Genomic DNA, 25756 nt, shown 5'->3' with positions numbered 1-25756 from the left:
TCTGATCTTGTTGATTAGTTTATATTGTAGTTTTCATGGTGGTCAAGAGCCAAATAACATGCATGTTCAAATTAAGTGGAGTGTACAAGATTGCTTTGAGAATGAAATGCTGACATTTTTGAGACACAAAGTCAGCATCAAAATTCTTCTGGGTGTCCTTGAAATTTCTCTACAGTGATCAGTTGAAGTCATAGTAGCCTACATAAATGTGGGTGGCAGAGAAAACAAGAAACTGACAAGCTGTTTCAGGAACCAAAGAGGTAGAATGGGTGGACAGTTCACTCTGGTGTTCCGCAGAGTACCGCAGGAATGAGTCCGGAACACCTGGATGTTCACATTTCCAGCTCTTACATGTAAAAGTCAATGGGATTTTTGAATGGGATTTTGGTTAAATGCTTGAAATAAGATCTGTGGTTTAAAAAAACAAGGAACACTTTTATGATTTTCAAAGCATAAATGTGTTTTATTTACACGATTTTCACAAAAGTCATAAAAATGTTCATTTGTGAAGATTATCTCACTGAACACAAAGTTCACCGTTTCATAAACTTTTCCCAGACTTTTACACGTAGGAGCCGTTAAGTGCAGGGACTTGTGGGTAAGGCTATAAACAAAGACGTCATCCTGAGTACTCCATTACTCAAACACAAGAGCTGCAGGGAAACCTTCTTCTAGTTTTATTGCAACTTCAAAAGTCCTCCACAGTGGATAGAAATGAGTCAGTTCTTCATAAATAAGTTCTGTGAAATCATCCAAGAGGAAACATGAGCAACACAAACACTTGATTCTTCTAATATAGAGTACCGGTATGTCAGATTGTAATTTAACACTGATATGACAGCCAACTAAAAGTCATTGTTTTGACTTAAGGTCCTTACACACCGAGCACGTTTTTTTCGTGCGATTAATTCGCACGTCAATAATATTTTCCGAACCTATATCAGTCAATGCAACCGTGCATACCAACGGCGAAGTTTCGCCCAGCGTTATTGCGGTGTTTATTTTTTCGAACTACGGTCGATTTTTCAGAAATTCGCTTCCGACGTGTACACATCTGTGGCTGTGATTGACAGGTGGGTCAAAACTTGCATCGCAATTTCGTGCCGTATATTCACATCGCTCTTGATGTGTAAGGACCTTTACAGTACACAGCATCTTTACCATAAGGACTGCAACAATTATAGCACCAGTGTGGCTAAGATGTTTTGATGAATGATTGGACTTCTATGGACCTTGTGTTAAAATAGTCCCCAGGCCCCTCTGAAAAAACACTGGATTTTTTTGCCAGACAGCCAAATCCAAGATGGCCACTGGAGGCGGCGGCATCTTGACAATTTGACTTTTGAACCATAGCACCTACAATAATGTAGGTGTTCGGCCGCTTCGTGGCCTCACCCGCCAGTTGAGCAATTGTGTACCGTGCTGCACGTTTTGAGGGGAACCCTGGGAATCTACTCTGTGCAGCTTTCAGATGGGCGAGGGGGCACGTAGGGAGTTGTTGAGGGCCAGGTCTCCAAACACGTTGGCGTAGGAGGCTTTGAGGAAGGTGACGTAGTTCTGCAGGCTGCGGTTGGTGCTGTCAGACTGCTCCAGGCGATCCTTCACGTCCTGCAGGCGACTCTGGTACCGCCGCTCCACCTGTCATCACAGAACCACAGGTTACACTACCAAGGCTATACACAGACACACACACGTTACACTACCAAGGCTATACACAGACACCCGTTACACTACTGTACTGAGGTTATACACAGACACACAAGTTACACTACCAAGGTTTACCAAGGGCTCTAGCCCCAAGGCTAGAGCCTCTTACAGGGCGGACCCTTCCTTAGCCACCGTTAACGTTACATGGTAAGTAGGGCGAGCTACTGGCTGGTAAATAATGTTTTAGAGCAATCTGGTTTCACCAGGTTGAGCTAGCTTTAGCTACCGGCTCACCTAGCCTCAGGCTGCGGTCCTGCAGTGCTAATAGTTCGCTGGTCAGGGGCTTTACGTGGCATCATGTAGAAAATGATTGTTCATTCAAATCTATGTTCAATTTATTTATTTGTATTGTTTATTCCTAAAACCACCGATGAATGATTAGTCGCTATGATGCACAGTGTCGACTAGTGGTTTTGATAGTCGACTAGTCAACTAGTCTGTGAAACCGCTAGTGTGTGTGTGTGCATTTGTGTGTGTGTGTGTGTGTGTGTGTGTGTGTGTGTGTGTTTCCGGAGGCCTTTACCTGGTCTTTGCTGCGTTGCAGCTGGGTGATCTCTGAGGTGGTCCTGCTGAGATGGGTCTCCAGGTCCAGGATCTTGGATTGGGTGGAGCGTTGTTTGGTCGCAGCTCGTTCTCTGCTCTCTGAAACCTGCAGAGAAATATGTTGGACCATCATTAATGGGCTCAACTGATAACCTGACTTTGTCTGACTATTTCTGACTTTGTTCTGACTTTGTCAATAATATGTTTTCGAATTATCCATAGGCTGCAAACTCATTTGCTCAGTGGTGGCTCAGTGGTAGAGCTGTCGCCTCACAGTCAGAAGGTCCTGAGTTCGATTCTCGCCTGGGACACTGTGGGCGCTGTGGTTGTGTTCCCCCCCATATCTTCAGTGCCTACTGCCCAGGTGGGGTATCTCGTCGTAAGGGCCTTTCTGTCTGTGTGGAGTTTGCATGTTCTCCCCGTGCTCCCCCAGGGGGTTCCTCCGTATATAACCCCCCCACTAAAAACATGCAGAAGATCAGATCGTCATCGTCATCCGACCAGTGACGACAACATCCGAAGTTGGTCCCCGGGCGCTGTACGAGAAAGCGACCACTGCTCCTGGCCTGCCCCCTGGAGGAAAGGACAAGCCTGGATGGGTCAAATGCAGAGGACATATTTCACCGGCCACCGTCAGCATGAGTGTGTGTAGTGGCCGCATGCATGTGTTGTAGTGTTCGTGTGACAATAAAGACGGGCTGCCGTCTGAAAAAATTGTTTAAATTTAAACTGTGCAGATCAAAGTGGTTTCTTCTTACGAGACTAATGTTAGTGTTAGTGAGAGGCTGTGTGCCCCCGTGACGGTGCCTCTAAGTCGGTATGGGAGCGGCCTCGAGGTCGCTGCTGGAGGAGCCGCCTGGAGGTATCTGCGCGCGGGTGTGTGCTCCGGAAGGCCGCTAATAATCCAATAATGCAATCTATTTCTGTATAATTGTTTTGATTATGATTACATTTTCAAAGAGACAACAGTGGCAGGGTTCAGTATTTTAGATTCGAGAACTGCTTTTAAAAACAATTCATGTCTATACAGTATTATTAGAGTGGCAAATCCACCTATGTAGTGACTATGCCGGAACACTTTTGATTGAACCGATAGTCACCACAGGACCTGTTGGCGAGCGTCGTCCAGAGCCTCTTCTAGCTTGCGGCCCAGCAGGGTGCACTGCCTTGTTTTCTCCTCCAGGTGGCGCTGGTTGCTGTGGAGGCTCTCTTCCCGTTTGGCCACGACTGCCAGCAGCTCGCTGTGCTGACCGCCCACCTCTGACCGCTTCCTGCAGGAAGACACCAGAGACTCAACACTCTGGACACACTGACGTATCGAATTCAAGGACTTTCCAGGGACTTTCTAGGCCCAGTATTGCTGAGCCCTCCTCACTCCAAGCATCTTATTGAATTGAATAAGCCTTTATTGTCTCCCTTGGGAGAAATTCTTTTTGGGCATCAAGAGACACAGCGTTAGACATATCGTCGGTGTCGGGCCAGGACCTCGAATGTCACTTTTTCACTTTCTTACTTTTTGTCATGAATCAATGCCATTGGTCACCCTTCACGTCTCTGTGTGGTTTTTAACAAATGCAACCAATGGAAAAGCATTAAAACGAGCTTGTGAGTAAATCTCGTAACGCCATTCGCCCTCAATCTGTCAGTCAAACCTCGAAATTCCCCCCCTACCTCCGTGTGTACCCCCCCACGCAGGACACTAAACCCGGAAAAGACACACGGCAGACGCGCTGTGTATTTCTCATATCGTTTTGACTCATCCTGGCTTCCTCTGACGTTAATATATCAATCAAATGTTTTCCAGTTATTCCTAGGCTGCAAACTTGTTTTAACATGCAAATCGGAGTGCTTTCTGACGAGAATAAAGTAACGTTAACGTTACGTTATGTCAGACTATTTCTCACCCCATGCGAAAGCCCCAAATCGGCCATGAGAGGCGAGGGGCAATCCTGCTGCTCCTGCGCGCGCGCCCGCGGCCTGGAGCTTGGGGGCTCGTGCATGAGGATGCGGCTGCCTCCCGCTTGACTGGCCATGAGAAAGCGCTTCCAAGTCGGACTGATAATATAAACAACATCATTTGAGCTTATCCAGGTCAGATATTTATAAAGTAATGACACATTCAGCGGGAAACTAACTATAATTAAGACATGTGCCAACTTTGACGACATTTGGTTCAGTAGTTTAAGAGCAAACAGGTTTTTTTTACTTCCTGAAAAGTTTCTGTTTTGGAGATTCGAGGTCCTGGAACGACAGCAGCGATATACATATTGACATATAGACAGTGCAATCAGACGACAATTAACATTAAATTCCTACAGTGTACATATACATCAATTATCTCTAGATTTGTATGTCTGTTTGACAACCACAACACAGCCTCTACTGAGAGGATTAGAGAAGCGTGGCAGGGGGAACTTGGTATTGATGTATCTGACATTATATGGGAACTCTGCTCAGTTAACACATTGAGTGCCAAGGACGTCTGTGGACGTCCTAAAAAAAAGTAACGTTCAGTGCCAAGGACGTCTGTGGACGTCCTAAAATCATAATTCATATTATTCCATAATTCTGCTGTTTAAGGTCGTACCTAGCCAGTGAGCATGAATCCCTTCAAGGGATCACACGGCGCCACCTTAAACATCGACACGGGAGCTGCGCCACCCACCTCAGGCTGCACAGAAACCACACCACGCCACCACATCAGAAAACACCAGCCAGAGTCAGTGAATGTGCTCGAAATTAGAGTGCAAAAGGTATTCATAAAAGTGACTATATCTTGAAAAGTAAAAAAACCCGGCAGAAAACCCTTGAAAGTGCACTTTTTTCAGAGGCTGTCATTTCATAATGGAACTGTCTAGAAACAAAATTTCTTCTTTGGAAGAAGCAGGAGTGTTCAATGTTTCATTAAAGTCCAGCCCTGTCAATATAGCCCTAATAGAAAAAATTCTATAGCTGTTTTCAACTGAATGGAAGTGAATCTGGCACAGGCTCCAGACAATTTTACTGAAGGGCTGTGGCACTCAATGTGTTAATAGCAGACAAGATCTTCCCTTCTGTCTCACCACTGTGTGACCGGTGTCAGAAGGCACACTATCTCTCATGCCTTCTGGTTCTGCCCTTCACTAACGGGATTCTGGGACGAAATATTTGACGTCCTACAAAATAACCCCGCACCCGGAGGCAGAAGTCGCCATCTTCGGCAGCTCGGAGTCTGTAATGGTAAAATGTCTAAAGGCATTTAGACATTTTACCATTACAAGTCCTCTCTGAATTTCCCTACGGCTGTGCAACAATCTCTCTGACACTGGGGACTACTGTCACCAAAAGACGCATTCTGAAGGAATGGAAGTCCTCCTCTTCACCTTCTTTTCAGGTGTGGCTGATGGACATAATCTCTGTTATACAGATGGAGAGACTCAGGTTCCTGAGAGCCAACTTGCTTAAAAAGGTTCTCGGCTATCTAGGAGGACCCGTTTTTGGCCTACTCTGACAAGGCTAAGAAATAAGACGAGTGACTGAGGTTGGGGGTGACGGATGGCTTGCCCGGCTGGTTTCCCAACGACCCCTTGTGCGGGATCCCATACACAATATCTATTACAAGCACATAAGCACCTTATGGGGCTGGTAGCACCACGTTATAATGCCAAATGTCAATGATGTATGTTTTTTTATCCCCTGTGTCTGAGCCTGTTTGTTTGTCTTGTTCGTGTATCGTTCTATAACAATTTTAAATAAAATATAATTATGCGGAATTATATATGTATGAATTATATATATATATATTATATGCGGAAATTCCTTTTATATTTGTAACTCTAGTTATTTTTCCAGCACCTTGGCCGAGACTTGGCTGGGTCGAGCGGTGGCCCTCCCTCAGAAATAAAATATAAAAAAAGAATATCAAAAGAACTTCAATTTCTATTCCTGCACAGAATATATAAATTCAAGCACTTTTAATGACCCATGTGTCTATTTTCATTGATTTTTCTCTCGCGTGAGGGGCCTGCAGTCAGTGAGTCACAAACGTGTCCAAAGTCTGTGAGTCAGTGAGTCACAAACCTGTCCAAAGTCTCCACCCGCTGCTGAAGCTGCTGGTTCTCCTCCAGCAGCACTGTGTTCTTCTGCCTCAGCAGCGCCACCTGGCTGCCTTGAGTCTCCACCTGAAACCACACAGGACAAATACTCAACTACTGCACTCACACTAAACCACACAGGACAAATACTCAACTACTGCACTCACACTAAACCACACAGGACAAATACTCAACTACTGCACTCACACTAAACCACACAGGACAAATACTCAACTACTGCACTCACACTAAACCACACAGGACAAATACTCAACTACTGCACTCACACTAAACCACACAGGACATACTCAACTACTGCACTCACACTAAACCACACAGGACATACTCAACTACTGCACTCACACTAAACCACACAGGATAAATACTCAACTACTGCACTCACACTAAACCACACAGGACATACTCAACTACTGCACTCACACTAAACCACACAGGACAAATACTCAACTACTGCACTCACACTAAACCACACAGGACAAATACTCAACTACTGCACTCACAGTAAACCACACAGGATAAATACTCAACTACTGCACTCACACTAAACCACACAGAATACTCAACTACTGCACTCACACTAAACCACACAGGACAAATACTCAACTACTGCACTCACACTAAACCACACAGGACAAATACTCAACTACTGCACTCACACTAAACCACACAGGACATACTCAACTACTGCACTCACACTAAACCACACAGGACAAATACTCAACTACTGCACTCACACTAAACCACACAGGACATACTCAACTACTGCACTCACACTAAACCACACAGGACATACTCAACTACTGCACTCACACTAAACCACACAGGACAAATACTCAACTACTGCACTCACACTAAACCACACAGGACAAATACTCAACTACTGCACTCACACTAAACCACACAGGACATACTCAACTACTGCACTCACACTAAACTACACAGGACATACTCAACTACTGCACTCACACTAAACCACACAGGACATACTCAACTACTGCACTCACACTAAACTACACAGGACATACTCAACTACTGCACTCACACTAAACCACACAGGACAAATACTCAACTACTGCACTCACACTAAACCACACAGGACATACTCAACTACTGCACTCACACTAAACTACACAGGACATACTCAACTACTGCACTCACACTAAACCACACAGGACAAATACTCAACTACTGCACTCACACTAAACCACACAGGACATACTCAACTACTGCACTCACACTAAACCACACAGGACATACTCAACTACTGCACTCACACTAAACCACACAGGACAAATACTCAACTACTGCACTCACACTAAACCACACAGGACAAATACTCAACTACTGCACTCACACTAAACCACACAGGACATACTCAACTACTGCACTCACACTAAACTACACAGGACATACTCAACTACTGCACTCACACTAAACCACACAGGACAAAACCATCGCTTTACAATCAAACATCCCAATTCATCCATTTTGTGACACTGCCCCTAAAACCCTGTGAGCTGAAATATCCTCCTTCCCCAGGTGGTGGCCTGGATCTGGTGTTTGGTTTCCTACTTGGAAAAGTGCTTCTCAAACCTTTTCATGCCAAAGACCCCTAAAGTCTGAGGAAGGGCTTTGCCCGAAACGTCACACATTTTTTGTGGTCTCCGATTAAATATTTTGGGAGCAGCTGCCAGTGTGCGGACTCTATTTTTTATTACTTACTTGCACTTTGGTCCTGCACCTGGTTTTAACCCTTCACTGCTGGATGTGCGTGCCTTTTTGTACCTTTTAAAGACCCCTAAACTCACACAAATTACAGGGACCCCCATCGGATAAGATTTTACATTCCTACATTCTGTCATTGTGTTACTTATGGATGGAATTATAGTGAGAATAAATGATTCCCCTTTTTGTTGGGGACCCCCTGGAACCCCCTCAAGGACCACTTTGGGGTCGTGGCTGTTGTGGTCCCTTTTCAAGATGGTCTCTAGTTTGTTCTGACTTGACTTGGTCATCTACATTTAGACTAGAGACTTGACATTATGACATAGACTTGGACTTGCCTTCCTAATCTCCAGTTAGACTTGCGACTTGACTTGAGACCTGTGCCTAAAGACTTGAGACTGACTTTGGACTGGAGCAGAGTTGACTTGGTCACAGCTCAGCTTTAGCACCATGCTGACCTTCACGCGGATGTGGGTCAGCGTGTTGGCGAGCTCCGTGCTGCGTCTCTCCTCTCGCCGCTCCCTTTCCCTCGCCTCGTGCAGCTGCAGCTCGGCGTGCTGTAAGGCCTGGGGGAGGGGCTCCAGCTCGGCCAGGCGCCCCAGCAGCCCCCTGCGCACCTCCTCCAGCTCACACTCCAGCTCGCCCCGCGCAGCCTGCGCCTCCCGCTCCGCCTGGCCCAGCCGCACGCAGTACTCGTCCGCCTCCGCCCGCGTCTTCCCAACCTGCGCCGCGACATCCAGCAGAAAAAGCTGTTCATTAATATCACCGCTTTTACATCACAATTCACCCTTCGCTAAGTCCTGCCCACCCCTTGGTTACTGTTGCTACGCCTGACAAACTTTCGCAACTGGCATGTAAACATGGTGATTTCAACTATATCAGTGAGGGATATTCCAAAGGAGAGAATATGAAATTTCTGGAGTAATAGTTGTGAAATATCAGAGAGATGTAGACAGAAAGGGCTACACACTATGCTTTTAAGAGCTACACTCGTAATGTAATTTGTCAGCAGAGTATTGTGAATGAAGAGGATATTAAAATTTAGGGAAAAGTTGAGTCCAGCATGCTTTCATACTGCTTGACAGAGGACATACCTGGATCTTATATATGTCCAGCATGCTTTCATACTGCTTGACAGAGGACATACCTGGATCTTATATCTGTCCAGCAGGCTTTCATACTGCTTGACAGAGGACATACCTGGATCTTATATATGTCCAGCAGGCTTTCATACTACTTGACAGAGGACATACCTGGATCTTATATACAGTATGTCCAGCAGGCTTTCATACTACTTGACAGAGGACATACCTGGATCTTATATATGTCCAGCATGCTTTCATACTGCTTGACAGAGGACATACCTGGATCTTATATATGTCCAGCAGGCTTTCATACTACTTGACAGAGGACATACCTGGATCTTATATATGTCCAGCATGCTTTCATACTGCTTGACAGAGGACATACCTGGATCTTATATATGTCCAGCAGGCTTTCATACTACTTGACAGAGGACATACCTGGATCTTATATATGTCCAGCATGCTTTCATACTGCTTGACAGAGGACATACCTGGATCTTATATATGTCCAGCATGCTTTCATACTGCTTGACAGAGGACATACCTGGATCTTATATATGTCCAGCAGGCTTTCATACTGCTTGACAGAGGACATACCTGGATCTTATATATGTCCAGCAGGCTTTCATACTGCTTGACAGAGGACATACCTGGATCTTATATACTGTATGTCCAGCAGGCTTTCATACTGCTTGACAGAGGACATACCTGGATCTTATATATGTCCAGCAGGCTTTCATACTGCTTGACAGAGGACATACCTGGATCTTATATATGTCCAGCAGGCTTTCATACTGCTTGACAGAGGACATACCTGGATCTTATATACTGTATGTCCAGCAGGCTTTCATACTGCTTGACAGAGGACATACCTGGATCTTATATATGTCCAGCAGGCTTTCATACTACTTGACAGAGGACATACCTGGATCTTATATATGTCCAGCAGGCTTTCATACTGCTTGACAGAGGACATACCTGGATCTTATATATGTCCAGCAGGCTTTCATACTACTTGACACAGGACATACCTGGATCTTATATATGTCCAGCAGGCTTTCATACTACTTGACAGAGGACATACCTGGATCTTATATACTGTATGTCCAGCAGGCTTTCATACTGCTTGACAGAGGACATACCTGGATCTTATATATGTCCAGCAGGCTTTCATACTACTTGACAGAGGACATACCTGGATCTTATATATGTCCAGCAGGCTTTCATACTGCTTGACAGAGGACATACCTGGATCTTATATATGTCCAGCAGGCTTTCATACTACTTGACACAGGACATACCTGGATCTTATATATGTCCAGCAGGCTTTCATACTACTTGACAGAGGACATACCTGGATCTTATATATGTCCAGCAGGCTTTCATACTGCTTGACAGAGGACATACCTGGATCTTATATATGTCCAGCAGGCTTTCATACTACTTGACAGAGGACATACCTGGATCTTATATATGTCCAGCAGGCTTTCATACTGCTTGACAGAGGACATACCTGGATCTTATATATGTCCAGCAGGCTTTCATACTGCTTGACAGAGGACATACCTGGATCTTATATATGTCCAGCAGGCTTTCATACTACTTGACAGAGGACATACCTGGATCTTATATATGTCCAGCAGGCTTTCATACTGCTTGACAGAGGACATACCTGGATCTTATATATGTCCAGCATGCTTTCATACTGCTTGACAGAGGACATACCTGGATCTTATATATGTCCAGCAGGCTTTCATACTGCTTGACAGAGGACATACCTGGATCTTATATATGTCCAGCAGGCTTTCATACTACTTGACAGAGGACATACCTGGATCTTATATATGTCCAGCAGGCTTTCATACTGCTTGACAGAGGACAGGACATACCTGGATCTTATAACCATCCAGCAGGCTTTCATACTGCTTGACAGAGGTTTGGACCGTCTGCAGCTCCGTCTGGGACAGAAGCAGTTTGTCCTCCACTGCAGACAGCGTTGTCTAACAGGAACAAAGCTGAGTTGGTGACTGGTCATAAGCAAGGACTCTGTGTCATACTCAAGATGTTGGCTACACCAAAGCTAAATGAGATCAGTCAAGTATATTTATTCTTAATTATTTAAAAGCAACATTTTCCTAAAGAACAATGTATAGAGTCATAAAAAATAATCTCTCTCAATCATCATGTATTGCCCACTAGAAGTGTGTGGTGGTGTATTTATCTGCAGAGATACTGCCCTCTGCCCATATTTTTGTATTTACTTAAATGGGTTTGGTCGTCTAGGGACTTTTCTGGGCGGCAACCATTGGGCAGTACGCCCACATGGGATATGCAGCCCCCAGGCAGTAGGTGGTGCTGTGGGTGTGTCTGCACAGCATTGTCGGAGGGGCAATGCATTCATTGAGGAGGGGCCTGCATTCAAACAATGAAGGCCCCTCCTCCTCCACTCGTGGAGCCGGGAAGGAGGAGCCAACTTTGAAAAGTAAGGATGTGATCCACGCAGCTTTGGCAACACAAAAAGATAACGGTTGCTATGTTGGTTACTAGAGAAGTATTCTCTTCATGCAAACTGACAAACTGACAGCTGATTCTGTGCTCTCTGCGGACACCACGCTGTTACCACATTTACCCTAAAATGCCATGCCTCTGTGGAGTTACTGCAGTAACCATCAAATTGCGTGTGTGTGTGTTGTGTTGTGTGTTGGACCTTGAGGCTCTGGTTGTCCAGCTTGGCGGCAGCACCCCCTGTGGTCAGTCCATGCAGGTGCTCCAGCAGGGCTTCTCTCTCCGCTCGGCCTTTCTCCTCTGAGCTGCACTGCTGCTCGCTCAGCTCTGCCACACGGCTGCAGCACAGACACATCTGGCTTTTTCACCTCTTTACAACCAGCTTCATCAAATAATAGGCTGTCATCAGCATATCAGCTGATGTCTTTCAATTCAGCAGATAAAACACGCTGCCGCATCGTCATTCATCACCAGTTCTCCAGTATCTGACTAGAACAGGGATACTCAACTTGCTTTGCCCGGGGGCCACTTTCGTGAAATGATAGAAGGCCAGGCGCCAGTTAATAAACAAACAATATACATTTTTCTGCAGCGGATTGTAGGTTTTTGGGGTGTCAGCCGGAGTTTAGTCTGACAACGTTGTGCACACCGGATAGTTCGTTAGGTTAAGTTAGTTAGGTTAAGTACATACATAAGTGCCTGGGTAGCAAGCAGACGGCGGTATTTGACAATTTAGCAGCTAAATCATAGATTATTGAAAGATATTCCATATTCCAGACTGAAATGCTATAACAGAAGTGGAGTATTGGTCAGAATGACATGAACATTTGCACACTTATTCAGCGTGTAGCTTGCATGTTGCGTTCAGGTGCACTGTAAAAAAAAACAGTTGGGGGGGGGGTTTGCAATTCCATCGCGGGCCACACACTCCTGGAGTCATTTTCGGGACTCGACTTCGACGAAGCACTGATCACTCAGACGTGGACTTGAGCATTCATGCATTTGCACTTGGAAGTTGGAGAAGAGGACTCTGACTTTGATAAAAAGGGTTTCATTGTTTTTGTTAGTATTTTGTAACCGGCCCTAATAATTTGGCATAAGATATTGATAACTATATTAATTCCGGCATTATTCAATTTCATGCAAGGGCAGGCACGTGTGTTCCACCATTCACACTCATAATCAGTAACTCAGACTCAGGTAATGGGGACTCTGACTCTTTGGTGCCTCGAACTTGGACTCGAACACTGGGGACTCGAGACTCGACTTGGCTGCAGCCACAACAGAGCGGCCCGCACTTGTTTAAGAGAGACAGTTCCATCTCCAGCTGACTCCTGTCTTTCACACCTGTTTAAGAGAGACAGTTCCATCTCCAGCTGACTCTTGTCTTTCACACCTGTTTAAGAGAGACAGTTCCATCTCCAGCTGACTCCTGTCTTTCACACCTGTTTAAGAGAGACAGTTCCATCTCCAGCTGACTCCTGTCTTTCACACCTGTTTAAGAGAGACAGTTCCATCTCCAGCTGACTCTTGTCTTTCACACCTGTTTAAGAGAGACAGTTCCATCTCCAGCTGACTCCTGTCTTTCACACCTGTTTAAGAGAGACAGTTCCATCTCCAGCTGACTCCTGTCTTTCACACCTGTTTAAGAGAGACAGTTCCATCTCCAGCTGACTCTTGTCTTTCACACCTGTTTAAGAGAGACAGTTCCATCTCCAGCTGACTCTTGTCTTTCACACCTGTTTAAGAGAGACAGTTCCATCTCCAGCTGACTCTTGTCTTTCACACCTGTTTAAGAGAGACAGTTCCATCTCCAGCTGACTCCTGTCTTTCACTTCTTGGCTGTGACGGCTTCGCCAGCTCTCAGCAGCTGACAGGGCATCTGCCACTTGCTTCTCCTGTTAAGATATGAATACAAATCGAAATAATCCTGACAAATATACAACAGGGCTTCAGCACCTACTGTACGCTGCTTGGACCCCAAATGCAGTGTCCTGGCTGATGTCCCTACCATGTCTGTGAGCTGGCCTGCAGTGTCCTGCTGAATGTGCTGATGTCCCTACTGTGTCTGTTAGCTGGGCGGCAGGCTGGCCTGCAGTGTCCAGGCTGATGTGCCTACCATGTTTGTTAGCTGGGGAGTGAGCTGGCCTGGCTGATGTGCCTACCATGTCTGTTAGCTGGGAGGCGAGCTGGCCTGCAGTGTCCAGGCTGATGTGCCTACCATGTCTGTTAGCTGGGTGGTGAGCTGGCCTGCAGTGTCCAGGCTGATGTGCCTACCATGTCTGTTAGCTGGGTGGTGAGCTGGCCTGCAGTGTCCAGGCTGATGTGCCTACCATGTCTGTTAGCTGGAGAGTGAGCTGGCCTGGCTGATGTCCCTACCATGTCTGTTAGCTGGGAGGCGAGCTGGCCTGCAGTGCAGTGTCCTGTCTGATGTGCCTACCATGTCTGTGAGCTGGGTGGTGAGCTGGCCTGCAGTGTCCTGCTGATGTCCCTACCATGTCTGTTAGCTGGCCTGCAGTGTCCTGGCTGATGTCCCTACCATGTCTGTTAGCTGGCCTGCAGTGTCCTGGCCGATGTCCCTACCATGTCTGTTAGCTGGGTGGTGAGCTGGCCTGCAGTGTCCTGCTGATGTCCCTACCATGTCTGTTAGCTGGGGAGTGAGCTGGCCTGCAGTGTCCTGCTGATGTCCCTACCATGTCTGTTAGCTGGCCTGCAGTGTCCTGGCTGATGTCCCTACCATGTCTGTTAGCTGGGGAGTGAGCTGGCCTGCAGTGTCCTGGCTGATGTCCCTACCATGTCTGTTAGCTGGCCTGCAGTGTCCTGGCTGATGTCCCTACCATGTCTGTTAGCTGGGCGGCGAGCTGGCCTGCAGTGTCCTGGCTGCGCTCGGCTCTGTGTTTCTGGGCTCGTGTGGCTCGTTTCAGAGACTCTCGATCCACACCAGCCTGCTGCTTCAGCGTCCTCAGCTGCTCCATCAGACGCTCCGTCTCCTCCCTCTGCTGGCTCGCTGCTCGCTCCAGGTTCTAGACCCACGGACAAGACAAAAGGGCTTTTAGGGGAGGTTGGGTATGGAGCCTTATAGGCCTTTTCCATTGGCACTTTTGGCTGCGGCCGCTGCGCCATGACGTGCTGTTTCCTTGACCAAATTTAACTATTATAATAAATATTTTGGCACAAATAATTGCTGCTGGGAGTAATTGCTACCTGGAAATAATTAACTAATAATTAATTATAATTAACTAATAATTAACTGGGAAATAATTGCTACTGGGAGAACATTGATTTTGAAGACAATGCCCATGGTGACGGAAACAGTCAGATACTCCATCAAACAAATGCATAATTACAAATGCATCACTACAAGCAATAATAGGCCTGTTATAAATAAAGACATCTTTCAAAACAGAACAGATCTCATGTAATGACCCACCTTGATCTGCACAGCGAGGCGGTTGTTCTCGGCTTCTTTGCTGCGAAGCTGACCTTGAAGATGGGCCCTCGTGGACTCCAGAGCCTTGGACAAGTCACCTGTGGTCTTGGCATTTTCCTGCATCCTCCAAATCCACCAGCATTTCCATTAGTGACACAAATATATTTCACTTGAATCTAATAATAATAATTAATAATACGATTTATTTGTCATGCACTTTTCATCTCAAAGTGCTACAGAGTAAAAAAACGAACCCATATAAAATGCATCAAAGGCAAAGAAACATGTAAAAGTCACACAGGAGGACAGCTTGGATAAGAAAAGGCCTGATTATTAATTAAAAGATTGTAGACAATGCCTAAAAGACCAAAATAAAGAACAACACAAAGCTAAGAGAAAGCTCTGTTGAAAAGGAAAGTTGTGACAGTTGCGTGTGAGGAGTTTTGCCATGCCGGTGAAGACCAGCGCCTCAGGCCGGGGAGCCTGTTGCAGGCTAGCAGCGTTAGCTTGCTGGCTATAACTAGGCAGGAACATCATGAAGAGATTAAATGCACAAAGTTTTGTTTGCAAGCCCCATCTGTAACATAAAAACCAAAGCATGACAAACGGTGGAGCCCTTGCAGACAGTACCTTCTCAGTGTCTAAACATTTGGAAAGCTGATCCATTTCTCTCTCTTTCTCTTGCAGTTTCACCACAAGATGCTGTAAAAGGAGAGGACATAAAAAAGAAAAGAGAAAAGATGATAACTCCAGGTATGATAGGTCCCGTTATTCAAACAGGAGAGACTTTGAGATTTATTTCTTCAGAGGTTCTTACTGAGCTCACCGCATTTTCCGTCTCTGTGTCCGTCAGTCTCTTCAGTAACGTGTCCTTCTGCTCTGCCAGATGCATCGACTCCATCTGTCCAAAGCCAGTCCATTCAGCACATGTCACTCTACTAAACATCTGTCCAAACCCAGTCCATCAGCACACGTCACATCTGTCCAAACCCAGGACAGATCAGATGTGTCCAAAACCAGTCCATTCAGCACATGTCACTCTACTAAACATCTGTCCAAACCCAGTCCATCAGCACACGTCACATCTGTCCAAACCCAGGACAGATGTGTCCAAAACCAGGCCGTCAGCACACGTCACTCTACTAAACATCTGTCCAAACGCAGGCCGTCGGCACACATTACAGTAAACATCTGTCTAAATAGACAGTGATGTGTGTGTGTGTGTGTGTGTGCGTGTGTGCGTGTGTGTGTGTGTGTGTGAGTGACTGTGTGTGTGTGTGTGTGTGTGTGTGTGAGTGACTGTGTGTGTGTGTGTGTGTGTGTGTGTGTGTGTGTGTGTGTGTGTGTTGCCTGGAGGCTCTACCTGGCATCCAGTCTGCTCTCGGAGGAGGTGGCGTAACGTTCGGTTTGTGGCCTCAAACGTCTCAAGCTTCTGCAGCAACAGCTCCTTCTGATGGGCCAAGACTGAAGGGTCCCAGCCTGACGAACGCTGCACCAACAGGAGAAGAAAGACAAAAAAGAGATGTTCTAAATGGTAAATGGACTGCATTTATATAGCGCTTTTATCCAAAGCGCTTTACAATGTGCCTACATTCACCCAGTCACACACCGAGGAAAAAATCCTATCAAATGGGGGTCCGTGGTCTAATCTTTCTTGTCCTTCATGTGAAAAAATTTGAGAACCACTGCTCTAGATAGATACTGTAGATAAGATAGATAGATGGATAGATGGATAGATGGATAGATAGATACAGTAGATAGATACAGTAGATAGATACTCACGCTGCCACAAGCGCCCCCCATTTTGGAGACAGACTCGCGCAGGGCGGACACTTGCTTGGCAGCTGCTGTCCCATGCGTCTCTGCCTCCATCAGTTTCCTGAGCAGAGCATCTTTGTCTTGCATACCATTTATTTCCAACCTGCAAGGAGAAGAGCATTTCATTTTTCTCGCCTGATTTGATACATTTCTCCTAGGGCCATATTAAAAATCCGTTTTATTTTGTCCAAATTCCTTTTTTTTTTTTTTAATGACTTGGCTCTCTCGGACAGCCGCTTCCACACTCAAAGTGAACACCAAGCTGTGCATGCCCCTGTCAGGCTGTGTCTCTGCCTTGCCTGTTGTAGTCCGTCTCCTCCAGCATCTTCTCCATGGACTGGCGTAAGCGGCTGTTTTGGCGCTCGGTCACCTCCAGCTCCTTGGTCACCTTATGTTTATGTTTATTCACACGGAGAGAAAAAAATAACAAAATATGATACAACATGCAAATTGGGCAGTCGAAGAAAAGTATATAGTATCTCACCTAATAAATAATTAAAATAAATAAATAAATAAATAAATAAATAAATAAATAAATAAATAAATAAATAAATAAATAAATAAATAAAACACTATATAGCTCAAGTCACGTGACTGTTGAGCTATATAGTGTTTTTTTTATTAAACACTATAGAGCTCAACAGTCACGTGACTTGAGCTATATAGTGTTTTATTTATTTATTTATTTATTTATTAAGTGTATTATAAATAATATAATATAAATATTATATATAATTATTAATAATATATTATATATAATAATATAATAAGTGTTTTATAAATAAATAAAACTATACCTCAACAGTCATGTGACGCTTGAGCTCTAGTGTTCTATAAATAAATAAAACACTATACCTATACACTATACCTCACTATACCTAGAAGAAAAAAATAGTCACCTTTGAAGGTGCGGCTTAACAGCTTAACAGTCACATGACTGTTAAGCTATAGTGTTTAATAAATAAATAAAACACTATAGCTTAACAGTCACATGACTGTTAAGCTATAGTGTTTAATAAATAAATAAAACACTATAGCTTAACAGTCACATGACTGTTAAGCTATAGTGTTTAATAAATAAATAAAACACTATAGCTTAACAGTCACATGACTGTTAAGCTATAGTGTTTAATAAATAAATAAAACACTATAGCTTAACAGTCACATGACTGTTGAGCTCTATTCACCTCATGTAGCCCCGCCCACTTGACCCAGTTGTGTTATGACTTCCTGTTCAAAACAGTCTGTTTTGCCTGCTCACTAGCACCAAAGAACTTTTATGGAAAGAAATGACAGCTCCATATTGCCCCATTGCAACATCAGCGCCCAGCAGCCTCCGCCATTTTTTATTTTTGGAAGCGTGACAGCGCCAAAAGAACCTCGCACAGGCTCGCAGTGGTCAGCTGCGGTAGCGCTGGCCCCTATAATCAGCCTCTCTAAACAGTAACTCAACGGGAGAACACTCTAAACTTTGGGGATTCACATCTTTTCCGGGCGTACTGCAAATCTTGATTGAAGTGGTGTAGTGCAGGGATGTAAAACAACAACCATATTGTGGAAACTAAGCAAAATTTTTAGTTTTCTTTGTTTAGTTTTTTCAAGATAAATACCTAATGAAAAGGACCCGAGGTTCAACTCCCGTTGAGTTACTGTTTAGAGAGGCTGATTATAGGGGCCAGCGCTACCGCAGCTGACCACTGCGAGGCGCATTCTGTTTGCAAAAATGGCCGGAGTGTCGTCTCTTTCCTTCCACGCTCTTTGCTAGTACTGTCCTGTCACAGGAAGTGAAAACACAATAGGAAGTAACTGACCCCCTGTGTTGGAACATACGGTAAATAGTGTTTTATAAATAAATAAAACACAATATAGCTCAACAGTCACATGACTGTTGAGCTATATACTGTAGTGTTTTATTTATTTATAAAACATTATAGAGCTCTAGTCACGTGACTGTTGAGCAGTATATACGATAAACAAAAGAAACCTCAGCAAGCTCCTCCTCCTGCTCAAAGATCACCCGCTGCTCTGACCGCTGCTCCTTCCTCCTCAGCTCCACCTACAGTAAATGCATACATACAAACATACATGTACATACACACGCAATATCTGGTCACCAAATACATACATACATACAAGTGGACAGACACACAATATATCTGCTCACCAATGTGTTCAAATGTCAGTCTTCAGTCTATTTTCTCATTCAAATATATAAGAAGTAAAAATCCTGACACTACAAACTCGTCCTGCTGCATCTGATCTTGGTGATTATTTTATATTCTGCTTTTCATGTAGGTCAAGAGCTGTAATACTGCGTTAACAGATGACAGACCTCGCTCTTCAAGGAGCCGACTTCAGTCAATAAGTTGTCGATCTTCTTCTCGTACTGGCTGATTCGTCCGTGCAGCACTTCCTCTTCCTCGGACGAGAGGTCGGCCAATCGCAGCGCAGACTGGGAAGCCTCGGCATGGGGTTCGGAGAGCGGCGTGATGTCAAGGCGATGAGTCGGCCCCTGGGTGGAAAACACACTTTCAGTATGACTCATTAGTAGTATAATAGATGTATGACTCATTGATATAATAAATATAAATATAATATAATATTGGTATAATAGATGTATGACCCCAGATAATCTTTTGAAACAATACTGAGGATGGGATTTGGTGTGATTACCTCCCATTTGTACGAGGAATCCCGCATGGAGGCCTTTCCTGGTGGGATCCACGGCACTCGTGTTTTGACCTTTGCGGTGGGACGCAGGGCTCCTCTGTCACACCTGGTCTTCCCCTTTATTAATTCGTAATGCGATTAATTCGTACGTCAATAATATTTTCCGAACCTATATCAGTCAATGCAACCGCGCATACCAACGGCAAAGTTTCGCTGAGCCTAATTGTGGCGTTTATTTTTTCGGACCAAATTCGATTTTTCAGAAATTCGCTTCCGACGTGTACACATCTGTTGCTGTGTGATTGACAGGTGGGTCAATGTTTGCATCGCAATTTTGTGCTGTATATTCGCATCGCTCTTGGTGTGTAACAGCCTTTATGCTTTCTCTTTTGTATAATTACTACAATTTGCGGGAGCAGGGGCGTGTCATGGATGGTTTGCTGTGGCCCGGGCTTTAGACTTCATTAGACTTCACTGATGTTATCCTTTAAAGCCCCTTTCAGCAGCTTTTCCAAGTTTTGCTATTGGGGAAACTCTGTCCCGCTGATATTATCGGCCGATATTAGCATAAAAATGTAATATCGGAAAATATCTGTATCGGTTTTTATGCCAATAATGACACAACTTTAACATGACATGCTCTACATCAAACTCTTGAAGAAGTAGTTTTCTTATTTTGCACAGATGATGTTTACATTTGGAAAGCCTTGTTGCATTTATGAATGCATCCAGTGGGGCATCACAATAAAAGTAGGCATAATGTGTTCATTCCACGACAGCACATATGTGATGTTGTTACCTGAAATTAGTTTGGGTGAAAAAAAGCCTGCATATATCTGTATCGGTTAATATCGAATCTGAAAATTGAGAGTTGGACAATATCGGCTAATCGGCAAAAAAGCCAATATCGGACATCCCTACTCTGCAGTGGTGGGACCTAATTGGTTTCCTGTCAATAGTTTTTATTTGCGCGATTGTATAGCATCTGAGGTCTGATACCAGTCGGACTAGCTTGGGACTATACAGCCACACAGTAACGCAAATGTAGTTTTTGTAACAGTGTTTCCTTATAACAGTATTCTATACCTGGTGGTTATATTGTGTTTTTGTAAAATTCTTTATTGAATAATTGAATGTACTTCCGGTATGTTTGTATAGCTGTAATTTCCGCCTTGTACAGCATAACGCTGAGGAAGGCCTGTGGGCTGAAATGTTTGTTGCTGCTACTGCCCAGTTGATTAAAACCTGGAAAAGGACACTTAGGGGACATTCAAACCAAAAGCGTTTTTGTAGTTTCCAGCGTCTTTCTGCAATTCATTCTCTAATGTAAGACGTGCTCCTCTTTTAATGGATGCACCTGGCGTTTAGCGCTGGTGGCGTCTGTTGTTTTTGGAGGAGCGCTGTGGGCGTTTTAAAGCTGAAAAAAGTTGAACATTGAGGAAAAGCGCCCTGCTCGTCTTTTTCACTCATCCTACCTTTTCTCCTCCCGAGGGATTTTCAACCTCTGCTGCTGCCAGAATTGGCTTTCATGTTGACAGTCAACAACATCAAACAGACAAAACCAGCTGGCTACCGTCCGTGTGGTCGTTGTCTCGTCAACTCTAGTGCGCGCGACTGCAGGGGAAAATAAAACGGAGCACTAAAAAAACCGCTCCATGCGCTGTGTTTTGTGCACAACGGAAGCGATCTCGACATGATTTTCATAGCATTCTGACTGAAAAAAAATGCTTTTGGTGTGAATGTCCCCTTGTTGTGAGAATGGCTTGTTCTCTTTTCTTACCAGTGTGTTTTTGCCATGCCTGAGATGTTATCATTCCCTTGAGTGTGCTCGGCTCGCTATCGCTGAGTTTGGTGATGTATATAAGGCGTATACTGTATCTTCAACTGGTGCACATTCAAAATGTAAGTGCTATTTAGGAGTTTAGTAAGAAGACACCACCATGACAGTACATCAGTCCAAACAATACTGCTGTCAAGCTAACCTGAGGTGTCCGCACAGGGCTCTTCAGGTGGACGTGCACTGCAGTAGTGTCACTCACGTGCACGTGAAGCGGTGGTGAACTTGAACGGCTCCTCATTGCTTTTCTCTGTGGTAAGAACAGCGAGGAGGAAGCACATTGAAAATAATTACATATAGACAGTATTCAAGATTCAAGATTCAAGAAGTATGTAATGTATAGAGAACGTATGAGTCCGGAGGTATACTTCCGGGTTCGTAAGAGTTTATGGGAACTTCACCAAACGTGAATAACTTTTCTGACTTTTGGAACCTAAATGTTTTTTTTAATCAGTCTTTTAGAAAAAGCTTCAAAAGGCATACAAGTGATTAACGTTCATGAAGATTATCCTGCGTTCCCATAAACTTTTGTTCACCAGACCATATTTTATGCATTCAAGTGAATTCCCTATTCTAAAACCGCATAGACTTTTTCCCTGATGAACCAAAATGGCTGCGATTTCTGGTTAAGCCTACAAAAATGCATCATCAGGTAGGCTACTCTATCTACTCTATATGACGCACCATTTAACAATGCTATTCAAATTCCCAACTGCAGTAACTCATTGATTTGATCTTTATTTTTCTAACAAATCAAGCATAATAATCACAATAAAGACCAAATATAACCATAAACAATTAAGTCAAACAGTCTTCATAAAAAACCCCCAATAACAATTAGTGCAATTTGCATAGTATTTTAACAATTCACAACCACATGTAGCTAGTTCGCGTTAGCTCATGGTTCCTTTTAGTTATTTACATTATCATTTGGCGTTCTTTAATAAATAAATCAGTAAATTGAATTTGTAAATCTGAACCCATGATTCCAAAGTGCTGTAGGACTATTTGTTATTTAATAGCCTAATGAAATTCAGAATTAATGTACAAACATGTTTAGCCTACATGTTTCTGCTTTGGTTTGTTCATAGATTGAATAAATAAATAAGTAAATAGTTAGAATAGTATGCATATTTATTATATTTTTCTTCACTGTTCAACTGACAGCTATGCGGGTCATTTTACTAGATGCTGTTTATCCACCTTATTTCTAGCTGCCATGATGCCTGATGGGTGCTTCTTCCGCTTCCGGTGTAATAGACTGTTTTCACTTTTACTGTTTTAACTTGACAAAAAAAATGTCTATGAGGATTTTACAGCAGAGCCATTCTGCTCTACAGCCGTGTCGTTCGCAATCTTTTTTTTCCCATGATGGCGAAGGCTAGACGAAGGTATGACCGGCCCCACTCTGCCTCTAATTGGCTGACTGCACTCGGCTGCTCTCGCCTGCTTCCCAGGCGAGCCAGAAGTCATCTCAAACGAGCCTAATTATATTATATTTCATTCAATGTCACGATGCTGTGGGGGGGGAAATAGGCTACTTCTACGAAAATAGTGTCCGCTGTTTATCTCCCTTTCCGCTGCAGCATGTTTAAGAAATAAATGTTCAGTTTGAACAACACCCGTTCTGGTCATTATAGAGCAAGATGATCGCTTCCACTACACAACACTGTATTTAAGTAGGCTACGTTACATATTTGCGGGAATGAGAGGGATCTCACACTTGTACTGATGTCCAGCATGACTGGTGACGAGGGAAACATGAGTTTGTTTACTGCGTCGTGCCATGCACCGGGTCCGCCTGGTGCGCGGGGTTCTGGAGGGGGGTCTCAGCCAGGGGTGTGGGACCCGGGCAGAGTGAGGGGCAGGGCGGGTGGTGGCAGCCTGGTGGTGGGAGTGGCTGCCCTGGGGCACTTAGCATGGTTGAACTGTTGATAACTTTTTTTGTGTGTAGTGGCCTATCCTCTCCTGTCCTCTCTCCTCTCCTCTCCTCTCCCCTCCCCCTGTCCTCTCCCCCTCTCCTCTCCTCTCCCCCTGTCCTCTCCTCTCCCCTCTCTCCCCTGTCCTGCCCCCCCCCTCTCCTCCCCCTGTCCTCTCCTCTCCCCCTCTCCTCTCCAGGCGGCCTCTCTGGTCCCCCCCGCCCCGCCCCCCGGCCCCCGGGCGGCTGCTGCCCAGGCTCGGGGCCCCTGTCCCAGCCATGCGTGCCCAGCGCGGGCACCCCGACCTCCAGGCTCCTCTCCAGGCAGCCTCTCTGGTTCCCCCCACCCACCCCGCTCAACGGTTGCCTTTTATACACAGTCCCAAACAACGCAGGACAACGTGATTGGCTGGCTCAGATTTGAAACAGAGCCAGCCAATCAATGGCTCTGTTTGCCAGCGTTGTCCTGTGATGACGACCGGATGAACCATATATGGACTTCCTGCCCCCGACTGGCTTGTGCTATCATAGCTGCTGACTGTACTGCACTATCCATCAGATCCCTTTGCAATACCAACCCTGTGCAATCCATAAAGGTACATGGACGTTACTCTGCAGAAACTACAGTAACAAAATCACGAATTGCTCTGTTTTTGGAGCTCTGCATGTCTGTGTTTGTCTAGCTAACGTTAACGTTAGCTAACGGCTAACATTCGCTAGTTAGCCAACCAACCGGCAGCAGCTAACATTAGCTAGCTAGCTTGGTGCTGGGATAACGTAATGCATTGTGGGTAGTCGGCTACTGTGGCTACAGCTAGCGTAATAGTTACTTTACATGGCAGTAAAACGCCACTGAATGACCAAATTGATTTAACTTTTAACCATTTCGAGTAACACTGTTTCCATACGGACCCCCAGCGTTGTACCCACAATTATGTTTTACAGTGAGGCATTCAAAATTAAGGTGGATAGACAGACGAGTTTAACTAGTCTCCTTAGGGGCCAAAATGGCGGAGGCGTAGCTCTGCTGTTGCGCGCTGATTATTATACAATCCATGGCGCTGATGTTGCCATTAGCGATCTTTTATGTCACTTCTTATCAATGTACGTTCTTTGCTGTAGCCCTGCCAACGTCAGACAGCTCCTCACGGGCTACTGCAGAATAACCGAGCTACATACAGCAGCCTACCATCTATAACCACTACGGCTACTGACTGCCTTTCCGAAGCCCTGCCACTCCGAACGTTAACTTCCATTATTCGGACTGGCGGTCGTTCACCTTAGAAGCCACAATGCCGACCTTAGGTTTAGGCGTGGGGGTGGGAGAGGTTAGGTTTTGGGTTAGGGTCTGGGGGAGGTTAGGTTTAGGCATGGGGGGAGGTTAGGTTTGGCGTGAAAAACGGGGAATATAGAACCCGGGGAACAGAGACATGATCCCTTTCTGAGTGCCGAAATTTCGGAGTGGCAGAACGTCGGAGTGGCAGCACGTCGGAGTGGCAGCATGTAACCCTACACTACATGTGTGCTGGATCATGTTTGCTAACATGCTACAACGTAAAATACAAACCAACAAAGACGTTACACCTAGCTCACTAGCAAACAGCAGCTGAAACAGTAGGCTACCAACCTTACGAGCTAGCAGGGTAAACCATAGCCGCAAAACGCGACTATTTCACTCGAGTACGATGGGAGAGGTACTCGAGTGAAATAGTCGCGTTTTGCGGCTAGGTAAACCACAACCTACATTCTGTCAGCACAAAACATCAAAATAAAGAATTGCAATGAAGGATTTATGTGAAAAACGCGTGCACTAATGGTTCATTTAGACGTTCGACAAGATATAATACGCGAGTAACTTTGTCAGTCCTAATGACTGTTAACCATATTACGTTAGCATTAGCCAGTTAGCTAACGGCAGCCTGGCTTGCAGCAGAAGATAGCCTGTGGAACAATGGACAAATTCCTCGTCCTTACCATGTGAGAACCCAAAATATAGGCCTAGTCGAAAAGACTGCAAACAGTTTTTCATCTGCAAAGCAATGCTAGTCGTGTATGCACAATTGTTTGGTTTTTACACTTCAACAGGTAGTGACGCTCATCGGCTTCCTGATTGGTTAGTTTAGTCATGTGACAACTCTGTTCTCCGGTGATTGGACCACAGCGGACCTTCGAACGTTCCCTAGCAACGCACTCAACAAGCCACGGGAGTAGTAAAGACACATGACTCTGAAGGGGGGGGGGGGGGGGGGGGGTGCATACAAATGGCAATTAAATTATATTTATAACAGAGCACTAGAGTTAGTACGATTTTGGGAGTCCAAAATCTGCACTTTTTTGCACGATTTGAGCCACAACATGATGGACAAAGCGTAGCTTGTTTTGGCAAGTAGATTTTTTTTTTGTCAAAGTAGCCTAGTTAAACTG

General features: G+C 44.9%; 1 protein-coding gene across 1 annotated transcript; it reads right to left on the bottom strand.

Moving 5' to 3' along the window:
- Nucleotides 1-773: 773 nt before the first annotated feature.
- On the bottom strand, nt 774-25347 carry odf2a (outer dense fiber of sperm tails 2a). Its single transcript, XM_083641773.1, has 20 exons — nt 25307-25347; nt 21560-21664; nt 19581-19694; nt 19240-19419; nt 18892-18963; nt 17207-17295; nt 16872-17010; nt 16453-16578; nt 15916-15990; nt 15720-15791; nt 15090-15206; nt 14497-14682; nt 13448-13557; nt 11862-11997; nt 11044-11154; nt 8528-8791; nt 6310-6410; nt 3359-3521; nt 2231-2356; nt 774-1638 (listed from the first exon to the last, which is right to left on the bottom strand). Exons 1-20 carry the CDS (start codon nt 25307-25309, stop codon nt 1468-1470), a joined length of 2460 nt encoding a protein of 819 aa, XP_083497899.1. The 5' UTR covers nt 25310-25347; the 3' UTR covers nt 774-1467.
- Between the last annotated feature and the right edge of the window lie 409 nt (nt 25348-25756).

The sequence above is a fragment of the Poromitra crassiceps genome (genome assembly GCF_964638095.1).
Source record: "Poromitra crassiceps genome assembly, chromosome: 8".
In the NCBI taxonomy this organism is placed as follows: domain Eukaryota; kingdom Metazoa; phylum Chordata; class Actinopteri; order Beryciformes; family Melamphaidae; genus Poromitra; species Poromitra crassiceps.
Note: the sequence above shows the minus strand (reverse complement) of the source record. Positions and strands in the feature narration are given on the sequence as shown.